The sequence below is a fragment of the Brachypodium distachyon genome, chromosome 5 (assembly GCF_000005505.3).
Source record: "Brachypodium distachyon strain Bd21 chromosome 5, Brachypodium_distachyon_v3.0, whole genome shotgun sequence".
In the NCBI taxonomy this organism is placed as follows: domain Eukaryota; kingdom Viridiplantae; phylum Streptophyta; class Magnoliopsida; order Poales; family Poaceae; genus Brachypodium; species Brachypodium distachyon.
This window is the reverse complement of record NC_016135.3, coordinates 25,835,977-25,861,202: the sequence shown is the minus strand read 5'-3', so window position 1 is coordinate 25,861,202 and position 25,226 is coordinate 25,835,977. Positions and strand designations below refer to the sequence as shown.

Sequence of the window (25,226 nt, the reverse complement as noted above, 5' to 3'; positions counted from 1 at the left end):
GGAGCAGGAGGCAATGTCCAATCCAGCGAGTGAACTAATTCGTGCTGCCGTGCGTAGTGCCAAATGCATATAATTCTGTTGGGTACTTTTTACATTTTGTTTACCCCATTGCTCCTTGCCTTTAATTTCACGAGCACGTCCTTGTAACTTTTTGCAAATGGTGAAGAAATCAATCATTTTTTTCTAAAACTAAACTTGGCCTCCGCGAGCACGTCTTTATTTCACCGGTGTTGTGTAAGTTTATCTTTGGAAGGTTAATATTGTAGGTCGAAGTACGTAGTTTAGCTTGTTTTTTAGGGTTCGAAGAAGTTTAGCTAGCCTAGCCATTTTGGTTGATCCGGGAAGTTACTCGTGATGCTCTTTTGCCAGCGCTTCCAGTCGCTGTGCCTAATATCCTACTCTAGTTTGTTTTGGCTCAACAGGCAACATGAAATTTGCGTGACGTTTATTTAAGGATCTTGGCCTGCTTAAGTGGTCCATTGGCCTCCGCATTCTCTTCCTTCTTACACCAATTTTGCAGCTCTCATCCTCAAGTTCATGCCGTTCCGTCCGTACTCGTGATATAGTGGTATACTGTACCAGGTGGGCGCAGGGAACAAACTAAGAGCATTTCCAGCCGGTCCCCCTAAAGGTCCCCTAAACGGGCTTAGGGAGCGTCGGCGCCCAAAAACCGACCCCGCCGGTCTCCCCAATTTGTTTTTTCATCCGTCACGGCCCAAAAAGTTATCCGGCGCTTCCAGGCCGAACCCAGCCCACGAGGGGGCGAGCGAGCGCCGGCGCAACGCGTTATTGCGGCGGGCCCGCCTAGTCAGCGACGAATTAAACACCCCACCGGTTTCCCACTGGCACCTCCTCGGCTCCCGAGTGGAAATTAATGGCGGTTGATCGCCGGCCGCCACGCGGACGCGTTTATGGCCGTGTTCACACGTCCGCCGGTCCGCATTTTGGCGATATAAATAGGGGCGTACACCGGCGGCCATTCGGCATTCTCATCTCGCCCTCTCTCTCGCCCACCCTCCCGCCGACGAGTATGGCTGCCGGCGACTGGCACCGGGCGACGCTCACGCTCGAGGAGGCCGAGGCCCTCCACGAGCACGAGTACCCGGCGCCCCCCGATTGCCGGCTGCCCTCGTGGTGGATGTTGAGCATCGACGGCATCCCAATGCCGCCGGTGCCAACGGGCCGCGCCCGGGTCGCCGCCATCAACGCCCACTGGTGGCACGGCCTCACGGCGGCGCAGCACGATGACCCCGGGTGGCACCGCGCCACCGGGGACAACTGGGAGGCGTTCTTTGCCGACCGCCACGCCGTCGACATCGCCCACTACGAGGGCCAAGGTGAGCGCCCGCCGCCGGGTCGATTCAATATCGACGGCCGGCGGCGGTTCTGGAGCGGCCGCTCGGTGGCGGCGGTGCTGGCGCTCATCGCCGCCAGCGACCACCCACGCCTCGAGACGCCGCCGCCACCCCCACCGGCACCGGTGGGGAGGCACCGATACGGCTCCCCCACCTCCTCTTCCTGCACCGCCTCCTCGGGGGCATCTTCATCCCAGCGGCGGGCGCCGGAGCCGCCTCGCGGCCACCTCCGCCTCGTCCGGCCACCTGGCGCTCGAATGGCGCCAGGACGGTGACCCCGAGGAATTCTCGGGGTTGACGGCGACGGAGCGCACCAGCGAGTGCGAGGCCGAGGAGGCGAAACACCTCGGCCTCGCCATGACCGACGCCAAGGCGATGGCGTCGAGCGCGAAGGAGGCAGAGCGGGAGGCCGCCGAGAAGAAGAAGAAGAAGAAGCCGACGCCGGAGGTGAAGACGGAGCCGATCGACATCGACTTCGACGCCGAGTACCTCGGCTGCTTGAGCGACTAGGCGTTTTTTTAGAGTTATGTAAAAACTTTATGTTTAATTAATAAATTCGACCGAGTTTAGTTAAATTTCGCGTAATTCCGCCGAATTTACTTAAATTTTGTCTATTTTCAAATTTTGGAAGTTTCTTTATTGGGGGCGCAGCTGGGTCACAGCGGAACCCTAAAAAACAAACCCACCGGCGCCCCCCAAAGGGCCTAAAAAACGGCTCCGCCGGACGCCACATGGGGGGCGCGGCTGGAGATGCTCTAAGTGGGCCAGCGGCACGCACATATGGTTTTGTGGGCCAGCAGTAACTGAAGCCCACCAAATAAACAAAGCCTGGTAAGAGTCCCACCCCCGTCCCCTTTTCACTCTCGTCCGCTGCCGCCACTCCGCCTCAATCTCCTCGCATCGCAGCCGCCGCCGCCACTCCCACATTCTGCTCTCGGTGCTCCTTTTCGCTTCATAGATGGCGCAGCCCAGCGGGGGAGGCGGAGGCGGGGGACGCCGGAGCGGGGGAGGCCGGGGAGCCGGAGGCGCCGGAGTTGCCGTCCTTCCGATGAGAATCCAATCTCATTCCCACATATTCCTCCGTTTAGAGACCCGAAAATTAGCAGAGAGATCCGCGAGCGGTCAGGAGGGGTGCGGGCGGCGGGGGGCGGCGGTAGCTCGGGATGATGACGAGGGCGGTGGAGTAGGTCTCCCGCTCCGTCCGCCTCGCCGAGTTCAGATCTCTTCGTCCTCTTCTTCATGGTTTCTCCCGGCCAGTCCGCCGCTAGGGTGGAGCTCCCGCTGGGGAAACTTGAAGAGGACTGATACGTTGGTGGCTGGTGCCGTCGTCTTGATCTTCACTGAGTTCCATTGTTGGTCTCGAATGGAGTCAAGGCGGCCGTACCTTCTCTTTATCTTGTGCTCTGTTTTTCTTGCTACTGCTTTTATGCTGATTTATTAGTTTAGTTGATGTTTGTACAAAATGCTGGGGCTTGATCATCCTTCAATTCTCTTTAGGTTGTGTCATTCTGGAATATTCAGATGATACTGGAATCTGAATTAGAAAATGCTAGATTTTTAGTTTATGCTTTGTCTCTTCATGCTAATCATGCTTGTATTTGATTCACCTTGTGATTTGGTTGGCTGTATGTCAACCGAAGGATCAGGGGGGTCATACTATTGATTATCAGGGGGGTCATACTATTGATTTAATTGATTATCTATTGTTTGTGCTCGTGCTTCGGCTATTGCATCATACTAGGAGTGTTCATCATTTAGACGTTTTAGTGAACCCATGTATTGATACTTGTATCCTTAAAAGTGAAAGAAAAAGTAAAATTGTTAGTCGCCTATTCACCCCCCTCCCCTCTAGTCGACCATACCCTAAACCCTAAACGTCAGTTCTCTTGCTTCCTGCCACTCCGATTGGTGCTCCCAGTAGGCACTAGTTAGTGCGCTTCATCTTTGTGCATTGGTTTTCCGTTGCACATTGCGGCAGTTCAGCTCAAACGACTGTCCTGTTGTTCGTGAGAAAGAGTTTAATCCGTAGTTAGAGGTGGAGCACAGTTTTTATAAAAAAAAAGGGGGCAACCCGGTGCATGTAGCTCCCGCTTGCGCAGGGTCCGGGGAAGGGTCCGACCACTTTGGGTCTTTTGTACGCAGCCTTTCCCTGCATTTCTGCAAGAGGCTATTTCCAAAACTCGAACCCGTGACCTCATGGTCACAAGCACAGTTTTTATATATAGGAAAAACAATCACCTGTAAAGAAAAAGCTTCTATTGAAGCCTCCACGGCTAAGTGAAAAATGAAAATAAATGGACACTAGAATATTCTAAGCAAGATCTCTGAACCAGATTTCGAATCATGTTCTGCATGTAACCTTGTTCAAGTATAAAAAAAACTAAATCACTTGAATCTTCTTGCAAATGGACTGGACAACTTTATGTATTCACAATAGTCATTTGCAAAGACGCACACAACTTTATATCTATTTCGAATGTCTCTGGCATTTATTTGTTATGTTGCTCGAAAATTGGATTTGTTTGGTTGGATGGCCATACACTCGTTTGCCGTTTCAAGCTTGCACGATCGAGTTCGTGGTGCATGCTGTCTGCTGTGTTTAGCAGCTGGAGTTTGAGTCCAACTGTGGAGGGTGTCATCAAGTCGGTCGAGGGCCTGATCTTGCAATGCAATCGATCTACCATTTCTGTTGGCTGATGAAAGACGGCAAGAGCCAGCAAGCATTATTGCAAATTTGGTAACTCCATGGATGCAGCGCATGTGTGCAACCAAACGAGTCTAGTCTTTGTTTTCTTTGCCTGTGTCTTTGGTCGGCTATAGTGAACGGTCAGAGTCGATCCTTAATTTAGGGGCCGTTCGACAGATAGCTATCCGTCCAACTGACTCAAGGAGCTAATCACCATGGCTTCGTAGGCAGGATCTGGTATATGCAAGTACGTCCTGTGGGGAAAACCGCACCGCACTTTCGGGACCTGGAGATTGCCGTGCCCAAGTATAAAACGCACGTTAACGGTTGCGTGCATCAACCCACAGGGACCGTTTTGATTCAACTCCTGGAGAACAACTGAACAACAGAACAAGGGCAAAAGGCAAGGGAGCGGACGATGCTCGACTCGCACTGAAGAGAAGGAGATCGGTCGATCACCGATGCTGCATGACCTTGTGGGACTGTGTCAAGCACTCCCAGGTCCTGACGCTGACAGAGACGAGCTGACGAGGGAGTACTTTCAATTCTCCTGCTTAATCAAGAGCGTTCTTACCTTGTGTGGCGATTTAACTTTCAGTTGTGGAACTCCTGAACATCACTGTCTGAACTCTGAATGCTGTTTCATTTGTCCATGTTACACTGCCATTCAAAGAGCTCACTTGGTAGCACTACAAAACCTCTGCACCGCCATATTCAGAGTTTCAGACAGCTCGATCCTACATTTTGCAAGTAGGCCATGAAGTAAGTACGGCTTAATTTCTTGGCTATACCGCTATATATGGGCTATAACATACTCTCTCCGTTTTATAATTCTTGTCAAAATCTTACATGTATCTAGACACATTTTAGGAATAGATACATTCATTTTTGAGCAAATTTGAGACGAGAATTATGAAACGGAGGGAGTACATGCAAGCATCCCGGTCCCCATCACACAGCATATACATAGCGTAACTTATTAACACTTTAACATGCTAGCTCTCTCCCTGCACGGTCGAAGTTGTCAGGGACGAAGCACGGTATCTTCAGCGTTGGCCAGTCGACCAGTCATCATCCCTGAGAAAAACGAAGTTGTTTCTTTCTTTATTTCTTAGCTCCAATCAACTTCCAGACAGTGAAAATATCTAATTCCGCTCACCTGATCCGGGTGCCACGGGCATGGGGTGTTCTCTGTCGTGCTCAAGCCCTGGGACGAACACCAGTTTCTCGGGGAGAAGGGGAGCGGCACCGATTGTCGACGCCGCCGGCCTTGATGCCGCCATGCCAATGAGCATGCTCGCGGTGAGCAGGAGGAGGATGGCAGCTCTCTTCGGCATGCTGGTGGAACGAAGGGTTCTCCGGTGAGATGCTAGGTGACGACCTTGTTTAGTAGCCACACTGGTAATTGTAGATTTCAGAACCGTATCTGCTCATCCAAGGCTCTTATAACTGCAGCTCAACTGCTGGTTGGCAAAGCTAGCCATATAGGCTGTGGTTCTAACTTCTGAATGGAATCAATATCTTATAGGATCGCTTGTTACGATCTGTGCTATTCAAGTCAATCTTCAGAGAACTAATATATGTCCATATACAATAGTACGTGCAGCATAGGATTTAGAAAAATCTGCTTCGTTAAAAAATCAACCTAAGCACGTCGCATTTGCTGCAACTCCCTGGCGATGACATAGATCACTTTGCTGGTTGGATGTGCGGTTGTATGATTTGGGCCAAGGTGCTGCAATGACTTTGATGTCTTGCAGCCTGGGATTGGAATTATTCGAAGCGATTCGTAATCTTCAGGACATTCCCAGTATATATCAACATGGACTGTAGGTCATGGGCCTTTGTGGGCCTAAGAGTCTTGGGGTATGTTTCTTTTTGGGCCCAAGCTTACCATCCTAAATATTTGGCTGGTCACCCCTAAAAAAAACATTTTGGCTGGTCAAAAATTAGGTGAAGGTTTTTTACTTTTTGTTGTACATGATTTGAACAATTCTGGCAAAATAGACATGAAGTAGATTTTCTAGAATAATAGAGTTGATTAAAAAAACATTGGCTCGTGGGAAAAGTTGGCTTTCGTTCAAAGTATCATGACCAAATTTACTTGGACAAAGAATAATGTACGTCACTGAAAAGTAGTCCGTCTTCAACCACAAAACATGGTTTCCTAGGATTTCCCTACACCTAAACCCTTTATGCAGCATACAATACTTCTATTTCTAAACGTAAGACACTTGACAAGCTATTTCCGAATGGAGTTAATATTAAGGAAATGCGCATGGCTATGTCTCACTGCTCTGATTTTTAAGCAAAAGGCTTAAATCACAGTCAACGTATTCGAGTCATTGGATTAAGATCTAAATGTCATCTCCGCCGTCCCATTTTTCAAAGTCCAACGGCAAAACACGTCGACTGATCTCTGACAAAATTAAAACAAACAACTTCTTAATAGAAAAACCGTAAAAGAAAATTGAGAGTTTCTCGGACGACTTCTCAATATCCCTTCGCTTTTAAATTTTCGCATCTATTTGTATTTACATCAATCTTGAACGATCCAGGAATAAGAAGGAAAGACACTTGAAACCATCAAAGCACGCACGGGCCGATCGAGTCTGGTTGGCCGCATGCATGGTGGATCGATCGTCATCCACACTCCATCGGCTGTCCCCCGACAAGTTGCCCCCCGTGACCTACATAGACCGATCGATCGAACGAGGGTCGACGTTACGTGACAAGTGCATGCTGGCCGCGTCAACACGTATACGTGGATCGATCACCCGCGTACGGCGAACGTTCCATCCTGACATGGCCCATGCCCATGCCCATATATGTCACATGGGTCAGCTAGCTCCCATGCACGCCCGCACGAGCCATCTGGGATCCGGCCACACGGGCCAGGCCAGGAAGCCCTCCGCTCCGCGTGGCACGGCAGCCATCGGCATCATTCATGCCTCTCGGCGCACAGCCCGGGCCGGGCCGGGTCTCTGGCGTTCGACACGTACGGCGTCAAGCAAGCAAGCAGCTTCTTCTTTCCCCCACGCAAAAGTCTCAGCCCCCGGCCGTCCCTCTTTTACGTGCGTACTGACCCGTTGTCCCCGGCCGGATCATCTGCACGCACGCGCCCGGCTAGCCGGCGTCAACGTCGATCTATGGCACAGATGGAGGAACACGCGGTGGGATCCAGTTTTTGCTTTGCGTGTACACGTCCACTTTCTGCATTGAACAGTGCTACGTACTATAGCGACGGGGTTACACGGTGACTCGGTGAGCCAGGGTGTGCAATGCACGAACGCGCTATGGCACAGAAAGTACACGCGCTTGCGCATTGACATTAACAGATAGCAATGCTGTGATGTATTTTTGGCGAATGAAGTGTTTGCGCGGGAATGTTTTGGGGCGCATGGCGCAAGGTCAGCTGATTGGTTCAGTCGAGGGAGATTTCTTTTTCTTTGTTCTGTCTTTTACTGCATTCTTAGAGACCTGTAGTCTTTAACTCTTTTGGTTGAATTCCTGTAAGACTTTGTTGCCCGTTTATGTTTTTTGAATATATGGAGCGCGGCCGTTTCTACTCCATACATAGGCGGCCTTTCTCTCGCTCGCTCGGCAGGTGAGTCCCGAGTGCAAATGCAAAGGCGGTACTATACCTGAAGGGTGCAGTCTGAGGAGAGATCTAAAGTGCCGCGGCCGCGGCGGGACACCACATATATGAACGGACATCTCGCCGTAACATAATGGTTCATAGTACTCTGCTACTACTAGCTAGCTATGTGCACGCCTCATGGACCAGTAGCGTGAGAGAGCCAGCTGAGAGGACCAGAGCCGGCCGGGCCGGGGAAAAGATGCGTCGTGCAGAGCATGTACATGCCCAGACGCTGGCTACCTCTGGAATCTGAACCGACGGACGTACGGATGGATGGCAAGTCGTCATGAGTGGTCGTCTCGTCGCCGTGACATGTACACGTAGTACGTATACGTACGTTTACATGCATGCACAACGGCAATAAATAGAGGCCGGTCGGGCATGCAAAGGTTTCAGAAAGAAAAGACACTTTGTCCTAGCTACCAACGATGCATCCATCCATGGATCGATACATCTCCATCGATGGATGGATTCCTTTTTACACTACTTAGCTACACACACTTTAATGCAGCCTTTCTGTCCCTTAAAAAGGTCGCTCCCCGAGCTCCATTCCGATCCATCCGATTCGTGCCCTCATCACACGCACATGTCCAGCACGCCGCCCGCCTCCCCTATAGCTTCCTTAATTTCTCGCCGTTTCTTCCTTTCTTTAGGCAGAGGCAACTAACAAAGCCGGCACGATCTCGCCTGTAGTGTTAACCGTCCATGCCGTCACCGTCTTCTTCGTGTCGCGCTCCGGCGGCGAGGGCGGCGGCGGCGGCGGGGGGAAGCAACGGCGACGCGAACACGACGTTCGTGCAGGCGGACCCGGCGACCTTCCGCGCGCTCGTGCAGAAGCTGACGGGCGCGGCTCCGGCCGCCGCCGAACCGCCGGCGGCGTTCGTCCGGCGGCCGAAGCTGCAGGAGAGGCGGCGGGCGCGGCCGCTGGAGCTCGCGCGGCCGCACCCGCTCTACCACAACCACCTTCATCGCCATTACCAGAGCCAGTTCATGATGCATCAGCAGTACTCGCCGGTATCGACCATGGACGGCGGCCTCGTGCTGGCGGCGACCCCGTCGCCATCCTCGTCAGCTTCGTGCGGGGCGGTGGTGATCAGCAAGGAGGAGGAGGAGAGGGAGGAGAAGGCCATCGCGTGCAAGGCCTTCTACCTGCATTCGTCTCCAAGGAGCGCCGATTCCCAGAGGCCCAAGCTGCTGCCGCTCTTCCCCGTCGTCCGCTTTCCCTAATTCATCCTCCTTCTTCGCCTCTTGATTAATTACTAGGATCCGTACGTCGCTCTCTAGTCAATTCAAGTAGTCAACCGCCACTAATCCCCGGCCCATGGTGGTGTAGTTGTAGTAGTAGTAACGTTTCCGTTCTCTCCGTAGCCGGTCTCTCTGTGTACCACCTAAATGTAACTCGCGTTAGATGATCAGTCAATTAATGCATGATGCGTGTTACTTCTTGATTTATGTTTGGTTTGGGTACTCCTGCTCTCTCTCTCTCTCTCCACATTTCCATCTAGCTACTGCGTGTTCCTTCTGTTTCAAATAAGTTGTTCTGATTTTGTGTCTAGAAATGATCACAAAACTCAAAATCGTATACATTTGGTTACTCGATTGGCAAAACCGGATACTTTGGTCCCTCTACCGGATTTGAACGGTTTTGACTGATTTTGACCCCTCACGATGGCGATTTTTCTCCTAGAATTTTCCAGTTTGGATGGCACGATGACATTAAATTCCCATCGGAAATGGTCATTGAACTCAAAATTGCATACATCTGGTCCATCAACTGTGCATCGTGGCATCCTGCGTGGAAAACTTTAAAAGAAAACCGCTCCACATCGAGTCAAAGCCACTCAAAACTGTTTGAATCTAGGAGACTAAAAGTATCCAGTTTTGCTAATTGGGAAAGAAAATGTATTCTTCCGTCCAACAAAAGATGTCTCAAGTTTTTCAAAATTTGGATGTATTTAGACATGACTTAGTGTATAAATGCATTTAAATTTGGTCAAAGTTGAAACATCCTTTGTTGGACGGATGGAGTATACGATTTCCATTTCAAACTTCGCTGTGCCAACTGAGAAAATATACTTTTCTAAGACTAAGTAAAAACGGAGGAAGTATAGTAATTATTATTCCGTTCCTACAAGCACTAAATTAAGATGATATCGACGGTCAAGATTTGCACCGTGTTGCCTAAAAAAGAAAAGATTTGCACCTTCTTCTACTAGCTACTTAATACTCCACTCGTCCAAGTCTTGGTTAATTTTCACTGTGCACACGTGGTACTTAAGATGATATGGACGTACGGTCAATCAAATTTGCTTATACATCGAAGCTGCACCGTGTTCTAGCTAATAACTAATCCACTGTACGTGCACAAGTAGTAGTTAAGATATGATATCGACGGTCAAAGTTGCTTCTCGGAGCCGCACCGTGTGCTACGTTCCGTCTAAAACGTGCATTTTCGAACGGAGAAAATTGTAGGTCACTTACCGTGTCAACTTGTGCCACCGTACGTACCAAAGAAGTTGTATTGATTGATTGCCTGAAAAGGTGCCTATGACAGGATGATCTTCTTTCAAAGCTAAGTTGTGCGCAAGTTTCGAACATTATCTCTCCCAGGAACTGATGTTGCAATATCATGTTTGGTCACAAAAGCTGGACAGGAATCGGATGCCGATCGACGTCGACTTGTTATTCTCACCCTGTGGAGAGCAACAGCTTGTGTACGCATTCGATCCTGTATTCCTGTGGTGACTAGCATGTGGGGGCCCAACAAAAATGTGGAGGAATATATCTTGTGTGCCCCTGGAAGATTTGGTAGTAGTAGTAGCAGCAGTCACGGGCACCATGCCGTCGACCCGTCGTACTTAAAGATGGAACACGCATGCACGTAGTTATGAATCGGATGCATACGTGGTGGGTCGCCTCTTCGTGTGACAAACATTTGTTGCAGTTCCGTCAGATTTGCAGTGCAGGCTTAAGCATTATTATGGTCGAACAGAAAACACAGTTATACACCCCCATCGTGCGTGTGTCGTATTGCATCAAGTCCACGGATATTATCCATGACGAAAGTCAAATGGTTTATCGAGTAAGGGTGTCGTTAGATCATACGAACATTTCATCCAAGAAGGGCATCGATCGATCCCATAGATAAAATTAGTCACTAATTTTTTTCCTACCAAAAACTGGAGTAGCTGATTTTCAGACTCATTGTGAGTTGTGACGCCAAAGGTTTCAGAGTAGTAATCTCGGTAAGCATGAGTTGATCTGTACACACCTCAATTAGGATCAAACCCTAGACTCGTACAATCCAAATTGAAAAAAAAAACATTTCAAATTTTCCGGAATGGTTGCATCCAGTTTCTTCGCCGTTTTTTCCGTCGCCTGCAACAGCTAAGCAGACGGCTAAGGCTATGAATATCAAGCAAGCATGCAAGCCAGCGCCCACACGGCAGTCTGCAGAAACAGTATAAGCAGTTACGCACCGGGCTGCACCAATTTAAACCTGCTTCCACGCTTTATATCATCTCGGCGAGCAAGCATCGATCCAAGCCTCTTTAACAACAAACGACATACAACACGCCGACACAGGGACACAAGAACCCACGCGTGCGCTGGACTGGGGCAAAGCATGTAGCAGCAGCATAGCGCAGCACCGGATACCCAAACAGAACAAGCTGCAATAACTACCGCGTTTCCCGTCCCCAATCCAGCCCTGATCTCTGTATCAACCAGGACACAGAGATCAGATACACGTATGCTGCTGATACTGGAGTAGCATGTTACTCTCGGCTCCACCAGACCAGCAGCCGGATTCCCGTGACTAGCCTTGCAGGTTTAATTAAGACTTTAAGAGTTCAGAGCTTCAGATACATGCTCACGCTGCCATATGCCATGCCGGCCGTGCTACTGCTGCTGGCCTCAGACTCAGGCTGATCAGTGATCAGCAGCCTGCTGCCCTGGCTCCGAGTAAATTAATGGACATGCCATGAATAAAAAGGGAAAGCCAGCAGCAGCGCGAGCGTAGCATCCGGCTGAGCAGCCAGCAAGGGAGCAGGGGTCAGCGACGGCCAGGCCAGCTTGATGCAGAAGTCCACAGGCGGGGACACGGGAGGAGCATCAATGCCACAACAAGGCATTGGCATTGGCACGGGAGAGGGACCTGGCTATTGTTGGGCCAGGAGGCTAATATGCATGCGTGGAGTTGACCTTGTAAGCTGCTGCTGGAGGTGTGGATGGGCAGATGCTAGCTAGGAGGATCGTGTTACTGCTGCTGCAGCTGCAACCCTGCATGCTGCAGCTTAACTGTAAGTTGCGAGCCGGGTGATGCCGATCTCTGCTGGCTGGCTGGCTGGCTAGAGGTGTGGAGCTCCGCTGCTCTGGACCTCTCTGGTCTGATGTGCTCTGCAACACTGCAACGGCTTAACTGTAAAACGCAAGGAAGACGTGTCGCCCGGTCGATCGAGAAGGCATGACGGAGTAAACAAGCTCTGAGATGCTGATGTGCTCCAACAGCATCTGTATTCATCTTGCTAGAAACACAGTACTGCCTCCGTTTCATAATTCTTGTCTCAAATTTGTCCAAAAATGGATGTATCTAGTGTCTAAATACATGTAATATTTCGACAGCTACTTCAAATCCGTGCCAATCTTTATGGGACGGAGGAAGTATTATCAAACAGTATCAATGTTTAGCACAGCACCAAAGCATATTCAGGAGCACCTTTAGGGTGTTGGATGAAATAAATATTTGCTATTATATCCTATTATTCTGTCATACAGAACACAGTGCATACGAAGGGCGCCTGCATATGAAGCAGAAAAAAAAACATTTTATTCAGCACTACTGCTATTTCAAATTACAAAAGTTTATTAGAAAAGGGGATTACGGAAAACTTTGTACAGTTTGGCAACATGAATGGTTGCTCATCTGGATAGGGCAAAACTCTGCTACCAAGCACCTAAGAGCAAAGTAAGCAACACCATCTTCCAACATACTGCAGATCTCACAAAAGTGCAGCAACCTCAGCTGACTGAAGTGGCAATCGACTGCTGAGAGTAGAGACCATTAATGGGAGTCACGAAGTGCTGCTTGCTTCTTCTACGTTTTGAAACTACTGTAAAACCCTCTGTATCCTTCTCGCTTTTTGGTGCCTCGGCGGCCTTCGGTTGTTTGTCGACTTCCTTGCGGCCTGAGACTGTCTTGGTTATGTTGCTGATTTGTTCTTTACTACCTTCCTCTGACCCAATTGGTTTTCTGTCTGGTTGAGCTCTAGTTGAACCTAAACTATCATGCACTGACTTGACGATGAAACTGAGCAGAATCTGCCTCGCCAGCTCTGCTTTGTATGAATCTCTCATCGCATCTCTCCCCCTGTTTTCCTTCCCTTTACCTGGAGTTGTGTTCTCCGTTTCCCCTGCCTTATCTGCGGCAGGAATATCAACCTTCACTTCATCTGAGGCCTGTGATGCCAAGTGCTGATCTGCTGAATCAGTTGTGGAAGTATGCTCTCCATTAGCCACATCAGTTTGTGGCAAAGATTTTCCAGGCACAAACTCGGCAGCATGAGGATTCATGGCTGGTGGTGAGGTGCTACCCCTCTGAATAGTGCTCTGGCTCTGTGTATAACCCTGTTTCCTCTGGAAAGAATGCCCAGTACGGTAGTACAAGGTGGACCGAGGACCACGAGGTACTCTAGTATCAACAGCGTGAGGGAGAATCTCCATTGCTTGACTTGGAATTGGCTGAAGAAGAACACTTGCATCATATATTGCCACTGTGCTGTAAGGATGGGACACTGATAACAGCGATCCCGGATTGAATGGAGGCGCTGAAGCTGAAAGTTTGCTTCCATTTGCTTTCTTCTGTGGAGATGGGCTTTCATCACTGTTGCTGTCAGGCGCTTTCTCTGCATGGCCAACTCCCTCAGTCTGACTTGAGACAACCTCTTTGCTGCTCTCACTACCTAGCTTTTCCTTCTCTTCATCTGTAAGCTTCTTATCTTCTTTCTCAGATGGCAGTACTACATCAGTACATTGTCCATTATCCTTCTCCTTTGCTTCCTTCTTTTCCAAAATTGGTTTCCACACTGTGCCAGGGGGTGACACTGCCACATCTTTGTATGACACCAACTTGGAAGCTATGTTAGTTGGCCTGTTGATTCCTGGAGGCTTTATGCTCCGTTCTGGTTTAGATTTAGCTTTGCAAAGCATGTCTTCAATAGTGGCAGTATCCCCGCTCAACTTGTCACTCTTGAAGAAGTTACCAAATGAGAGTTGGCTAGGGGAGTTTATGGCCTCCTCTTTATCTCCTTTTGTTTGTGGCTGTACACCAGTCCTATAAGCAGAAGCAGTATGACCATCTTCAACGCGATCAACCACTAACTTACTGAGAGATGGCTTTCTGCGGATGCTTTTCTTCCGTACATTTGCAGATCTTCCTCTCAAAGTAGCTGCTTGCCAACCTTCATCAGAATATTCTTCAGGTGACAAAGTATCTGCCTGCTTCAGCTCATCATGCACAGCATGAATTTGAATTTGTTCTGCTACTACAGGAGTGTGCACTTCCAGTTTTGTTTCTTGGAAATCCTTTTTGTCTGCTTGAAGAGATCCTGAATCATGCTGGGAATTCTCCTTTTCTTCAACTGATTCACCCTGATGGGCTCTGGTATTATTCTGCATTTAATATTATACATGGTGAAAAGGAAAGTAAGACGTAACATGAGTAAACTGGAACGCTCACATAATGCTTTAGATAGCAGCAGCAGAACCTTTAAGAGTTTAAACAAGGAATTGAGAAGTGACCCCAATACATGAACCATATAAGATAATGAATAATTAAATATCTGTACATATACAGCGAAGTTAAATTCCTATGTGAGAACAAAGTGGACTTATAAGTATGAGTTATAAATTTCTTCTAACTTATTTTTTAACAATGATAATCTTGAAAACTATACACAGATTATAATCACCTTTGCACGCCTGCACTTCCGTTGCATATCCCTCTCTTTTCTTTCCTGGTCCGGGCTTATGTAGTCAAGTAGATCTGATACACTGGAAAGATAAATGTTTCAATCTAGATTGAAACAGTTTTCAAATTGATAATACACAATTTATTCATACCTAAGATGTCCTTTACTTGCAATAGATGAATCAGGTTTGGGGATGCCTCTTCGAGCAGCCTCTTGTTGCTCTAATGCTTTTGAATCGAAATACTCCAGCCAAGCAGCAGCATCCTGCAGCAAGAAAATAACATTTAAGAATCCAAGAGAATGTCGAAATATTTGGCCTTTAGCTTTGTACATTCACAGAAAAGGAACCTGAGTTCGAAGGTCATCTTCTCCAAGTTTCTCCTGAAGGATCTGTAAGGTGGTTTGTTCATGTTGCACGCTTAGGGTGTATGCATCCATCATGGAGAGGGCTATGGCTATTGCATGGTAGCTTGCAGCAGTCTGATTGGTTACAAAAAGTGATGGTAAGCATTCAAGTACTATTATGTCATTCTTAAGAGAGACCTTCAAATAACGTGGACATGTGGTTTGGATTAGACAGCTTTAATTAAAAGTAAAATTGTAATATGATGTACAATCAATCATTACAGATACCACATCCAGATTTCATTGTTTTAAGATACCTTAAGGTAGACTAATGAAAATGATCAGTATAAAATGAAGTTATGAAGATTCTTTTACCTGTATGTGATCAGCTCCGAGTAATCTCTTGTTGCACTTCAGTGCTTCATGCAAATACCTGAGAGCAACATGAACATTTCCCATACCTTCTTCCATCATAGCCACATTTATGTAGGTGGCAGCTGAATTTGGATGTGAAAGCCCGCAAGAAAATTGAAGTAGATATAGTGCACGGTTGACATACCTTCAAGAGGAAGATATATAGTTAGGAATATCAATCAAAACAGAGGACAGAAATGACAAAGAAAAGTATGATAAGGGTGACAGCTGATTGTTATCCAACAAGAGGGTACCCATAGCAACTTTTCATCCAGCCACAGGCCATTAGACAAATTAGCATACACATTACATGGTACAGCAGTACAAATACTGCACCCATTCTACTTGCAATATATATGCTTAGTCATATTAGCGAGAAATAAATCAGCACAATGACATTTATAGCTCCATGTTTCCACAAAGAAACACCCATAACAACACTTACTTCAGAGCCATCTCAATGTGTTGGAGGCGGTAGTAGAAAACTGATAAATCCCCATAGCTCTTCATAGTTTCGGGATGATCAAGACCTAGCTCCCTTTCATTGATATCAAGTGCCTTCTGTTGATATATAGTTGCCTACAAACAAAGAACAAAATAAGTAAAGAACTGCATCTGCAACAGTTTCACAAGTGCCATTCGACAGGTCCCAATTTCATGAACAAAGCAGCCTCTCTTTGCTTGCAGGAGCTTCTATCAACAACAAACTATGCAGCTCACTGTAATAATAATACTCAGGTGGTTTTTTAGAAAGATATATTTATGCAAGCGAGAGCAACCAATAGGCAATGTACAGGCCAACCTACACCAAGTTCATTTACGTACCTGATTAAAATCTCCAGTATGGTAAAGAACTACAGCAAGAAGACTGTATGCATTAGCAGTCAGACGATGGTATGGACCACAAACTGCTATAACTTTCGACAAAGCCTTCATAAAAGAGAAAGTTATCAGTAAACAAAAAAGAAGATCAATAACTTCACTAACAAAATGTTGGAAGAGTTAAGCGCCCCAGTTACAAGATGTACAGAGAAGACGCAAAAGATGGTCAACCACTACATACCTTTGCTCCATAGTTGACAGCATCATCAAGCTTTCCTTTATCCAAAGCCATCTTTGATGATTCTAGTAAGTTTCGACTATCGATAGATGAGTAGACAACATGCTGAAAGAAAAGATATTGCCAAAGAAAATCTAAGCAACAATTTATCCAAGCAATGAGACATGAATAGTTCTGCAACTTTCAGTAATATGCTACCTTGCATACAGGAACTATGTTGACAATGTCGGATTTGTCAAACGGGTTTGGGCTATTCATATCATAATCTCTTGCAACCAACTCAAGGCCAGCCTGATCACAAATATATTAGTACGCTGTTCAGAAAATTGAATGTTGCGAATATTTTTAAAATCTCACTTTACACCATGTACCTTGCTGCAAAGCCCTCTCAGAATAATGGACTTCCGCAAGTGTGCAAATTCATCTTTCAATTTCCAACAGTATCTTTTAGAAAGGAAGCTCTCTACCCATTTCAATCGCAACTTATGCTCATTATGGGCATCTGAATGAAGATCATTTTCTAGTCTTGGAGATCCCAGTAAAATGTTCAAAGTCTCGGCTATAGCGGCAGACATATTTTGCATGTCATCAACAGCTGCAATAACAGCTCGAATGACATGCTTAAAGGATCGAATCACCATTTCATGGATACATATTGACTGGATGTGTGGGAGCTTCTCTGCTAGCTCAACCTGGATTTTTTAAGAAAAGACATCAGGTTATGCTGGCAATTTCATCCCAGCACAGAAGCAAAATCAACTAAGCATAGTATTTACACCCACCACACGGCCTAATGAGCACATATTAAGTCCCCTTGTATGCATGAAATCGGTCATGGTTCTTCCATCCACTGGAGAAAGTTCAAGGGAAGCAAAATCAGCAACCTGCAAAAATTAGTCCAAGATAAATTAGTTATCCATTATGGGCATCAAGTAATATTTAAGAAAGTTTCAAGAGAGAACATGATCTTAGTCCTACAAAATTGTATTGTTCCTCTCTAATAATATTTTATAAAACTATTCTAATTCTTGTGGTGCGTAATGTTAAAACAAGGTGCACTGACTACTTTCAAAGTAACAATGTACTGACTCAACCTCCAGTATGACAAGACCTACTGGTGAGATCATTTAAATGCTTATTTAGGACAAGAAATGATAGCAATATCCATCAAAACGAAAAAAAATCTCTCGGAGTAGAGATGTCCATAAAAAGGTGAATTGGGATTATAAATAAGGTTCTCCAAATAGATAAGATTAGACCACACTGACCAGCTTTGGGAGTGCAGTGTCATCATAAAACTTGTGGGCCATCTTTGTGAGCTCTTCAAGGGACTGGATCAAGAAAATTTAAGGTAAGTAACAAAGCACAAATTCCACCAACATATCCCCGATTAGTGGAATACAATCGTTTGCTTCTGCTATTACATCACAGACACAACAGGATGCAAGGCTTCTAGTAAAATAATGGCATATACAAAACCAATTGCTTGCTTTTTCAATCCCAAGCGAAAAGTATGGATAAGCTCATCGGGCATAATTTTTTAAAACAGAACATGTCAATTGATGGCACTGGGGAATTCTAAAATAACTGTGAACTTTTATAGTCAAATCACCTTTTGATGGAAACCAGCTCCCAAACTCTTCAAGCGACAAAAGGCGTCCTCTGGAATCAGCTTTCTCATATCAGCCTCCTTATTGGTTTTGCTAAATGCTACATTATCTGATTCTTCCATACCATTTGCTAGCGAGTAATTACTGTCAGATTCTTCCTTATCGGACTTCGCACCTTCAACAATGCATTCTTTCTTTTTAATTTTCCTTAACTGTTCAAAGTGCTTGCCGAGACCTTTGACAGATGGATCTTTTTCAGCCTTTTTAGCATTCTTTTCACCGTTCTCAGAAACAGAAGAATCCTTTTTCTGCAAGTGTTGCAGCCAGGAGGACCCAAGTTCCCATCTGATAAGTCTAGGATTTTTGTTCGGTGTGTTCTCAAGCTTCATCAAGCTGGATTCAAGTACTGTACGTGCTAGTTTCCTCGCATAATTATCGGCATGGGACTTTGAGGCAAGATGCTGATTACTGGCAGCAATATCTGCGTTGACAATTTTTGGCAGTGGTATTCTTAGACTGAAAAAAACATAGAGAGAATGAGGTTAATGCAACAACAATTGAGAAAAAAACAGTACATGTGAAACAATTTTCTCTAGCAGTGAGCAAATATGTTAATAAAATCTTGCACTTATTATTAAGTGTTCGAATGGGAAAAAATATCAAACCTGTTAACATTAAGGGCATTAGAACCTCCATCTGGATGATCATCTACATCGATGTTCAGAAATCCATCCAGATGATCAGAGATATCACTGGTTTGTTTGTCATCACTACAGTTCTTTGTGCGTCCTGAAACCTTCACTGTTGCTGTATATCCACAGTGCTTAACAATCACAACTCCAAGTGTGGATGAATCCTGCATGAGAATTGTTTTGACATAACTTCAGATAAGATTTAGATCACACAGTCAATTGTATAAATGATGAAGGCAGAAGACAATCACCTTTGCAACGACACTCTCATCAGAAGTTAAACCTTTCAGAAGATTTCTTTGTGATATATCCATATCACCCGTTTGGTAGACGGCAACTCCATCAACTTTGTCCTCCAACTTCAAACTAGCATCAGCCTCATCCTTGTTTACAGTTATATGCAAGTCCCCTATACGTTCATCAAGTACTAACAAACCATCGGGACTAGTTTGCGGACTAGTACCAATGAGTCGCCGTATCGTCGATGCAGCTCTGATAATCGCTGTATCCACAAAAAGATTGTGCAAAAGGAAAGCCTTCCGGTCTCTGATCACCCTCTCTTCCTCAGTTTTGCATGGCATCCTAGCCAAAATAGTGAACTCTTTCGCCCACCGTCTCCTGTCATATTTTCCGTCTCGTCCACAGCCACCTCCATGTCCACCCCAGTTCTCATCCTCAACAGGCAATGCTGGGGACTTTGTAGCAGAGTCGACATATATAGGAGGAACAAGCCATGTGTTTGCACGAAACCCGTATGGTAGATTCCCAAACTAAGGATGCAAAAATGTATCACCATCAAAATTTTGACAGATTAAGGCATCATATTCGATTCTTCAGTATAATAAACCAAATGGAAGTATTTACGATCATCACCTTGTTGTGATCCACAAAAGCTTTCATCAGTGCCTCGTATGCCTGTGTGAAATGAATAACGGCTATCAGATAATCGGACAACTTATTGTATGTGAACTGTTGAAGTGTGTTCACGCTTACTAACATTGGCAAATCCACTGCTGAGCTGTTGCAGCAAGTCCACCAAGGATCGGCTTACGGTGTGAGGCTTCCCTGCCAGGTAAAAACCCTTGACTGAAGACACAACATGCAGAAGCTTCCCGTTGCAAACCTTCACCTGGGGACATATCAAAATCATTTCAGTGAAGTGTATGGTCACATTGGAGTAGTTACCCATTGCAGGGTTGGATGCAACAAATTGAGATGCCAATCAAACGAACTCTAGAGTTTGAAGAGAGGAGGGAGAGATATCACACCTCGATATCGAAGTAATCGCCTTCCTGAGCAGAAGCATTCATCTCCTTCCTCCTGATAACTGCACACCGGAAGCACGCGTCAGTTAAACCGCGTGAGAAGCAACAGTTAGAACGAAACGAAATGCGGCTTACAGTGGAGGGGCGGGGTGAGGTGGGCGAAGGAGAAGAAATCGTAGAACCCGCCGAGCTTCGGCGGCGGCCCGATGGCCGCCATGTCGTGCGCCTCCGATATCGCGGACGCCGCGGCGGCGACGGCGGCGCCGCTGTCGCCATTGGCCGCGGGGGGTGATGGCGGCGTCGCCGGGGGCCCGTGCTTGGACTGCTTGTGCTTGGCGCCGTCGCGGGGCTTGGCGAACGCGGTGGTGCAGGCGACGATGTCCAGCAGCCGGCGGATGTGCGCCACCGCGGCCTCCTCCGTCGCGTACTCATCTGCGTAAAAGCAATTGTTGGGCCCAGTTAGCACCATGGCCGAATTAATAGTTCTCTTTGGGCTGGGCCTAGCTGGTAGACTTTCACTTCCAGCCCAGTCATGCCGAACAGGTCCATGCATGTCAGAATTTCATTTCTTTGCATGCGTAGACACGCACACACAATGAATGATGGACAAATTCTAAAAAAAGAGAGTAAACGCAATGAATAGAAAAATTCAGATAATAATATTCAAATTCAAATCTGTAAATAAAGATCATCAGACGACAAACAAGCATCGCGTCGTTCACGCTCCCAATTTTCAATCACGCAGGCCCAGTTGAGTCAACGACGGAGAAACACACATCGGTGACATCGTGATATAATTCTTTGTAAGAAGCTAAGAATAGATGTCTAGTTGCACCGAACGGTCTGAACCACCTAAAACACCCGTGGAGCCATTACATTTGCGGCAAACAGAGAATTAATTAAAATTAGTGGCCACTCGCTACTCAGCCTAACAGTCCAAACACACCAACCATACGTTGATTCCAAGAGCCGCCCTTCGTGTCCGGCACCGTACGTACCGGCAGCGCAGGATCGACAACAACTAGATACCGCAAGTTGCATTTAATTTTCTGCTCAGGTGGCATGAATAATTGAATATGATGATGATATAGCACTGACCACTGTGCTTAGTCTTTAGTCTATTCTGCTCGAGAGAAACGAACGTGCACGAGGCGGAATTGGCATCAGGCGACCGGAAATATGCCCTCCCGGTGCGTCCAAATGCCACTTACGCACTTGACGACACCCCTTCCATAAACTAGCAATCAGAAAAGAAAAAAAAAAGGAGATTGGCGATCGTGTTTAAACGAGACGACGTGTCTGACCAACCACTTGGCTCACGTCAAGTACTATGTGGTCAGACCGACCCTTGCTCTTAAGAAAAGCAGTCACAATCAGCCAGTGAGAGAATTAAGCGATGCAGCCAGAACGACCCGCATCAAGTCCTCCCACGTGCATCTAGCTACCTCTCCAGCTTTCCGGCAACACATGGAACGACCGGCCGCAGCACGCTGTTAACCGGTCCGTGTCCAGTCGTAATCCAACGTGAACTCACGAAGCTTTCTCCGTGCGGTCGGAAAGGGATATCAGCAATGGAATACGCAGGCGGCCGGGGTTGGTGCATATGCGGTGAAATCTAGTAAAACTTGGCCACTTCCATTAATTGTAGCCGCCCTAGGCCAGATGGAGGTTGACATAAGGGCAACACATGCAGCAATGAGCTTGACTCGACTCCTCCTCCCGTAATTCGGGCGTAATTTGGACCTGTGGCCAACTGAAGCTCTACCTCCTCGCCGAACAAGGCTAATACATACTCCGTATATCTATAACCTATCTTGCCACCGGCCGGCCGGCCGGCGACCATTGACAGGATTAGTTAGTAGTGGTACGTACAATTGAAAATCTATCACTAACATTTGATTTTTCCCATCCATTGCAACCACCAGCAGCACTGAAAAAGTGACGGAGGCGCGCACAAACTGCATGCATGCATGCATTCATTCTTTTTTTGTCTCTCAAATGTGCCGTGTGGGAGCGTTGCATCAAGGCCGGAACTCGTGCATGCGTCCCGTTCAAAAAAAAAAAACCTCTCACGACACCACCGGGCACCGGTTGCCCCACGAGGAAAAGGCTTTGCATACAGGACATCAAGAGAAACAGCAGTGCATCTGCTTTTGTCCTCTTGCACGTTGCGCTTCTTCTTCTACGACGACCGATCGAGCCGGAGCATTCACTCATCTACGTACGTGTAGCTAGTACGTATGCCAGCTACCCCGGCTGTGTTTGACGAGAAGCGCAAGTGCAAAAGCCCCATGTGAACCATCAATGAAGCCGAAGATAAAAGAGAAGGAAACAAACGCACAGCATGCAGGTGCGAACCTCTTAAGTTTACTGCTCTTTTTCGTGAAGAAATTAAAAAAAGCGTGCGGATTCCTTTAATTTCCATCACCTACCTTCCACGATCGTGAGAGCGCAAGGCTTCAGCGCCACGATTTCCACGCCGTCCTCCAGCCGATGCCCTCGCGCCTGCATCACGTTATACATGCACATTAATTCTGTTAGTGGATACGACAGATTAATCTGAACCTTACAACGTCATAAGTTAAAGAGGGCGTCCAAAATCATGTAAATGACACAGGACCTACTACAGTACAATGTAACAAGAAACTGCAGGTAATTTAGTACAGTTTTGCAGCCAAGAATGTTGGAGCAGCAGCAGCTGCTACTACAGCTGCAACTGAACCTGGACCGTTCAGTGTTAGCACGAAGGGAAAAAGAAGGGGACGGTCGAGAAGCATTACCACATGGGAGAGTGAATAGTTTGTCAGGTGACAAGTCTCCACGTTCGAGCCCAGCAGCCTCCTCACGTCCAGCACGCGATCCGTCGATATCCCCTGCACACGTCATCCAAAACAAAACAGAGCACACACCACTTAATCACACGGAAGACAGACTCAAAAAAGAAGAAGCGTCATGCTTAATTAGTTGTCAGTTCACTGTTTTATTTGCAACCATGTCCAGGAGGATGCATTGCTGAGTGTAAGCAACATTGGGAGCTAGTAGTAGTATCTAGCCTGCAAATTGCTGCAAAAGTATATTCAGCTAAAGATATTCAGGTTGGGCGTTTGTCCTGTTCTTTGTCGCTTGCAGGATCAGCTTTTTTGGGGGTGTTCTGTTCATCGTGTGTGGGAGAAGCCAGCTAATGGAGCCATCAACAACATACCTTGAGTGTAACCTGGGACTCATACGGGGTTGTAACCGTGACGTCTATGGCATTCGGCACGGCTGCAAGAACAAGAAACTCCGTTTCATATATATACAACATGACAGTTGACAGATACACAAATAGTAAGGCAGTAGGAAACAACAACAGAAACGGCAGCAACGACGACGACGACGACAACAAGAATGCCTGAAATCGGGAGGTCGGAGCCTGCACGGCTGCCGCAATTCGCTGCAGGCTCACGAACCGCATGACCCAACCTCTCCCGGCCGGCACACGGCGTACGTTACACCAAGAAAAGAACAAGCTACTAGTACGAGCCAGCCTGCGACTAACTGCTTCGTAATTTGAGAACAAATTAAAGGGGCTCGACATGGCCGTCGTATCCTTTAATCCGGAACAAAGCAAGCATAACCGAGGGGCTGAAGGAAAGTGAGGCAAAGCACAAACAGAAAAGGAAAGGAAAAGATTACCGCTACTAATTGCACCCATCTTTAGCCCTTTACACATGCAAAGAAGTGAACAAACAACCATACATGCATCCATGTATTGATGACGATATACAAACAACAATTCAGTGCTTGCAAGAACAAACACAACAAGCGCGGCAATTATGCACAAGATGTCTCCATTAGGCATTAGCAAGCACGCATGAATATACCTTTCTCTTCCTTCTTCTTCCTGTCGCCTTTGCCGCCCTTGCCCTTGCCACGGCCGGCCTTGGGGGCCATTGCCTAAGCTGCTTCGCTCTCTCCCCCACAGCCCAACAGAATCCCAAACCGATGGGGGTTTAAGCCAAGGTTGGAAGGAGAGTGAAGAAACAGGGTAGGAGGAGCTTAGGAAGAAGAAGAAGAAGCAGAGGCTCGAGTACTCGAGTCGGGGATGGGAGAGCGAGAGAGGCGAGAGGAGCGTGAGGATATAGGATGTGCGGCCTGGGAAGGGAAGCCCGGGGCTCTCATCCGATCGAAACCCACGGATCCATCCCCGGCCGATCCTGGCCACTCATCTAGTTAAACCGTCTGCGTGACTCCTCTGTCTCCCCCTGGCCCACGCCTCCAGTCACACGCGCCCTGCAGCCCCATCTCCCGGCTGACGCTGTGCACTGCACGGGAGATAATTGTACTCTTGGACTCATGGTGTTGACACATGTGCCGCTTTCCCAACGTCCGCTCAACCAACGGCCCTGCGGGCTCGTCGGGCTTAGCACGCACACAGATGTGATGTACACTGTACTGTGCGGCCTGCGAAGCAGCAGCCAAATTGGTTTATTTACACGCAGCCGGGGGTTGCTTTGATGGTGGATGGGTGCGCGAGTTTTACGCGCACACGGGAAGGTGAAGGGGACGACAAGCAAAGCGCCGTCGGGAGAGCCGGAGGGAATGCTACGGGACAAGTTTTTAGCTATGAAGGTTTCTGGAATCTGGAGGACGCTGGAGTGAGGCTGTTGGTGGTGCGGCCAGATGGACGGAGGGCGCAGCTACTGGCTAGCCAAGGCCGGGCGTGTTCCATTGGGGCGTTGGTCGGTCCGATGCAGGCGCCAGTTTTGTTCCTAGGGTTGTTGTTCTTCTTCGCCTCGGCCCATGGCCCCCCACGGGTGGTTCTTCTGGCGAGTTGAGTTATTCAATTCCACACGCGACAAAAGTCCTTGCGCGTTTTGGACAATGTGGGCCGTGCACGACGTTCTTTCACATTATTACTCTGTCCCAAATTAAGTGGTTTTTTATTACATATATCTAAACGTTTTTTAGATATAGATACATCTATATTTGAACAAATTTGAGTCACTTAATATGAGACGAATGGAGTATTATTTTTACATGGGGTGCTCGCTCCGTAGATCTACACTGTTGTTGAATGGCTATTGGCCTATTGCATTTCGTTTCATGTAAGATGGTTGTGATTTTACTTTAGGTGGAAATCAGAAATTTAGTCCTTCTGTAAATGGAAACAAGGGCAAGAAACGATCCGAACGGTTTCTTGTTGAACAAG

General features: G+C 47.2%; 2 protein-coding genes and 1 long non-coding RNA gene across 4 annotated transcripts; 1 reads left to right on the top strand and 2 right to left on the bottom strand.

Annotated features, from left to right (window-relative positions):
• Positions 1 to 4,754: 4,754 nt before the first annotated feature.
• LOC100830383 lies at positions 4,755 to 5,453 on the bottom strand. Its single transcript, XR_733260.2, has 2 exons — positions 5,201 to 5,453; positions 4,755 to 5,118 (listed from the first exon to the last, which is right to left on the bottom strand). It is a non-coding gene; the product is annotated as an uncharacterized LOC100830383 (long non-coding RNA).
• A 2,634-nt stretch (positions 5,454 to 8,087) lies between these two features.
• On the top strand, positions 8,088 to 9,133 carry LOC100831393 (VQ motif-containing protein 11). The gene has a single exon (XM_003579334.4). The coding sequence runs from the start codon at positions 8,387 to 8,389 to the stop codon at positions 8,906 to 8,908; it is 522 nt and encodes a 173-aa protein (XP_003579382.1). The 5' UTR covers positions 8,088 to 8,386; the 3' UTR covers positions 8,909 to 9,133.
• Positions 9,134 to 12,408: 3,275 nt separating this feature from the next.
• LOC100830075 (protein TSS) lies at positions 12,409 to 24,147 on the bottom strand. Of its 2 annotated transcripts, none has more exons than XM_003580631.4 (23): positions 23,899 to 24,142; positions 23,238 to 23,299; positions 22,816 to 22,908; positions 22,468 to 22,540; positions 20,171 to 20,467; positions 20,039 to 20,097; positions 19,768 to 19,899; positions 19,644 to 19,685; positions 19,022 to 19,540; positions 18,744 to 18,934; positions 18,081 to 18,594; positions 17,737 to 17,799; positions 17,251 to 17,352; positions 16,840 to 17,160; positions 16,667 to 16,759; positions 16,472 to 16,573; positions 16,234 to 16,338; positions 15,854 to 15,987; positions 15,370 to 15,553; positions 14,998 to 15,129; positions 14,801 to 14,913; positions 14,650 to 14,731; positions 12,409 to 14,350 (listed from the first exon to the last, which is right to left on the bottom strand). In XM_003580631.4, the coding sequence occupies exons 1-23, from the start codon at positions 23,966 to 23,968 to the stop codon at positions 12,701 to 12,703; spliced, it is 5,133 nt and encodes a 1,710-aa protein (XP_003580679.1). In that variant the 5' UTR covers positions 23,969 to 24,142; the 3' UTR covers positions 12,409 to 12,700. The 2 variants fall into 2 exon arrangements, 1 of the variants encoding a protein (XP_003580679.1); XR_001404777.2 differs by having other exon boundaries at positions 14,315 to 14,350; positions 14,650 to 14,723; positions 23,899 to 24,147.
• Between the last annotated feature and the right edge of the window lie 1,079 nt (positions 24,148 to 25,226).

Bases quoted from the DNA above. Each gene is read 5' to 3' on its own strand.
- LOC100831393 (XM_003579334.4), top strand. From the start codon at position 8,387: ATGCCGTCACCGTCTTCTTCGTGTCGCGCTCCGGCGGCGAGGGCGGCG.
- LOC100830075 (XM_003580631.4), bottom strand. From the start codon at position 23,968: ATGGCCCCCAAGGCCGGCCGTGGCAAGGGCAAGGGCGGCAAAGGCGAC. The intron at 19,686-19,767 runs GTTAGTAAGCGT...CATTTCACACAG, and splicing joins TCAGCAGTGGATTTGCCAAT to GCATACGAGGCACTGATGAA. The intron at 19,541-19,643 runs GTGATGATCGTA...TTGCATCCTTAG, and splicing joins CTTTTGTGGATCACAACAAG to TTTGGGAATCTACCATACGG.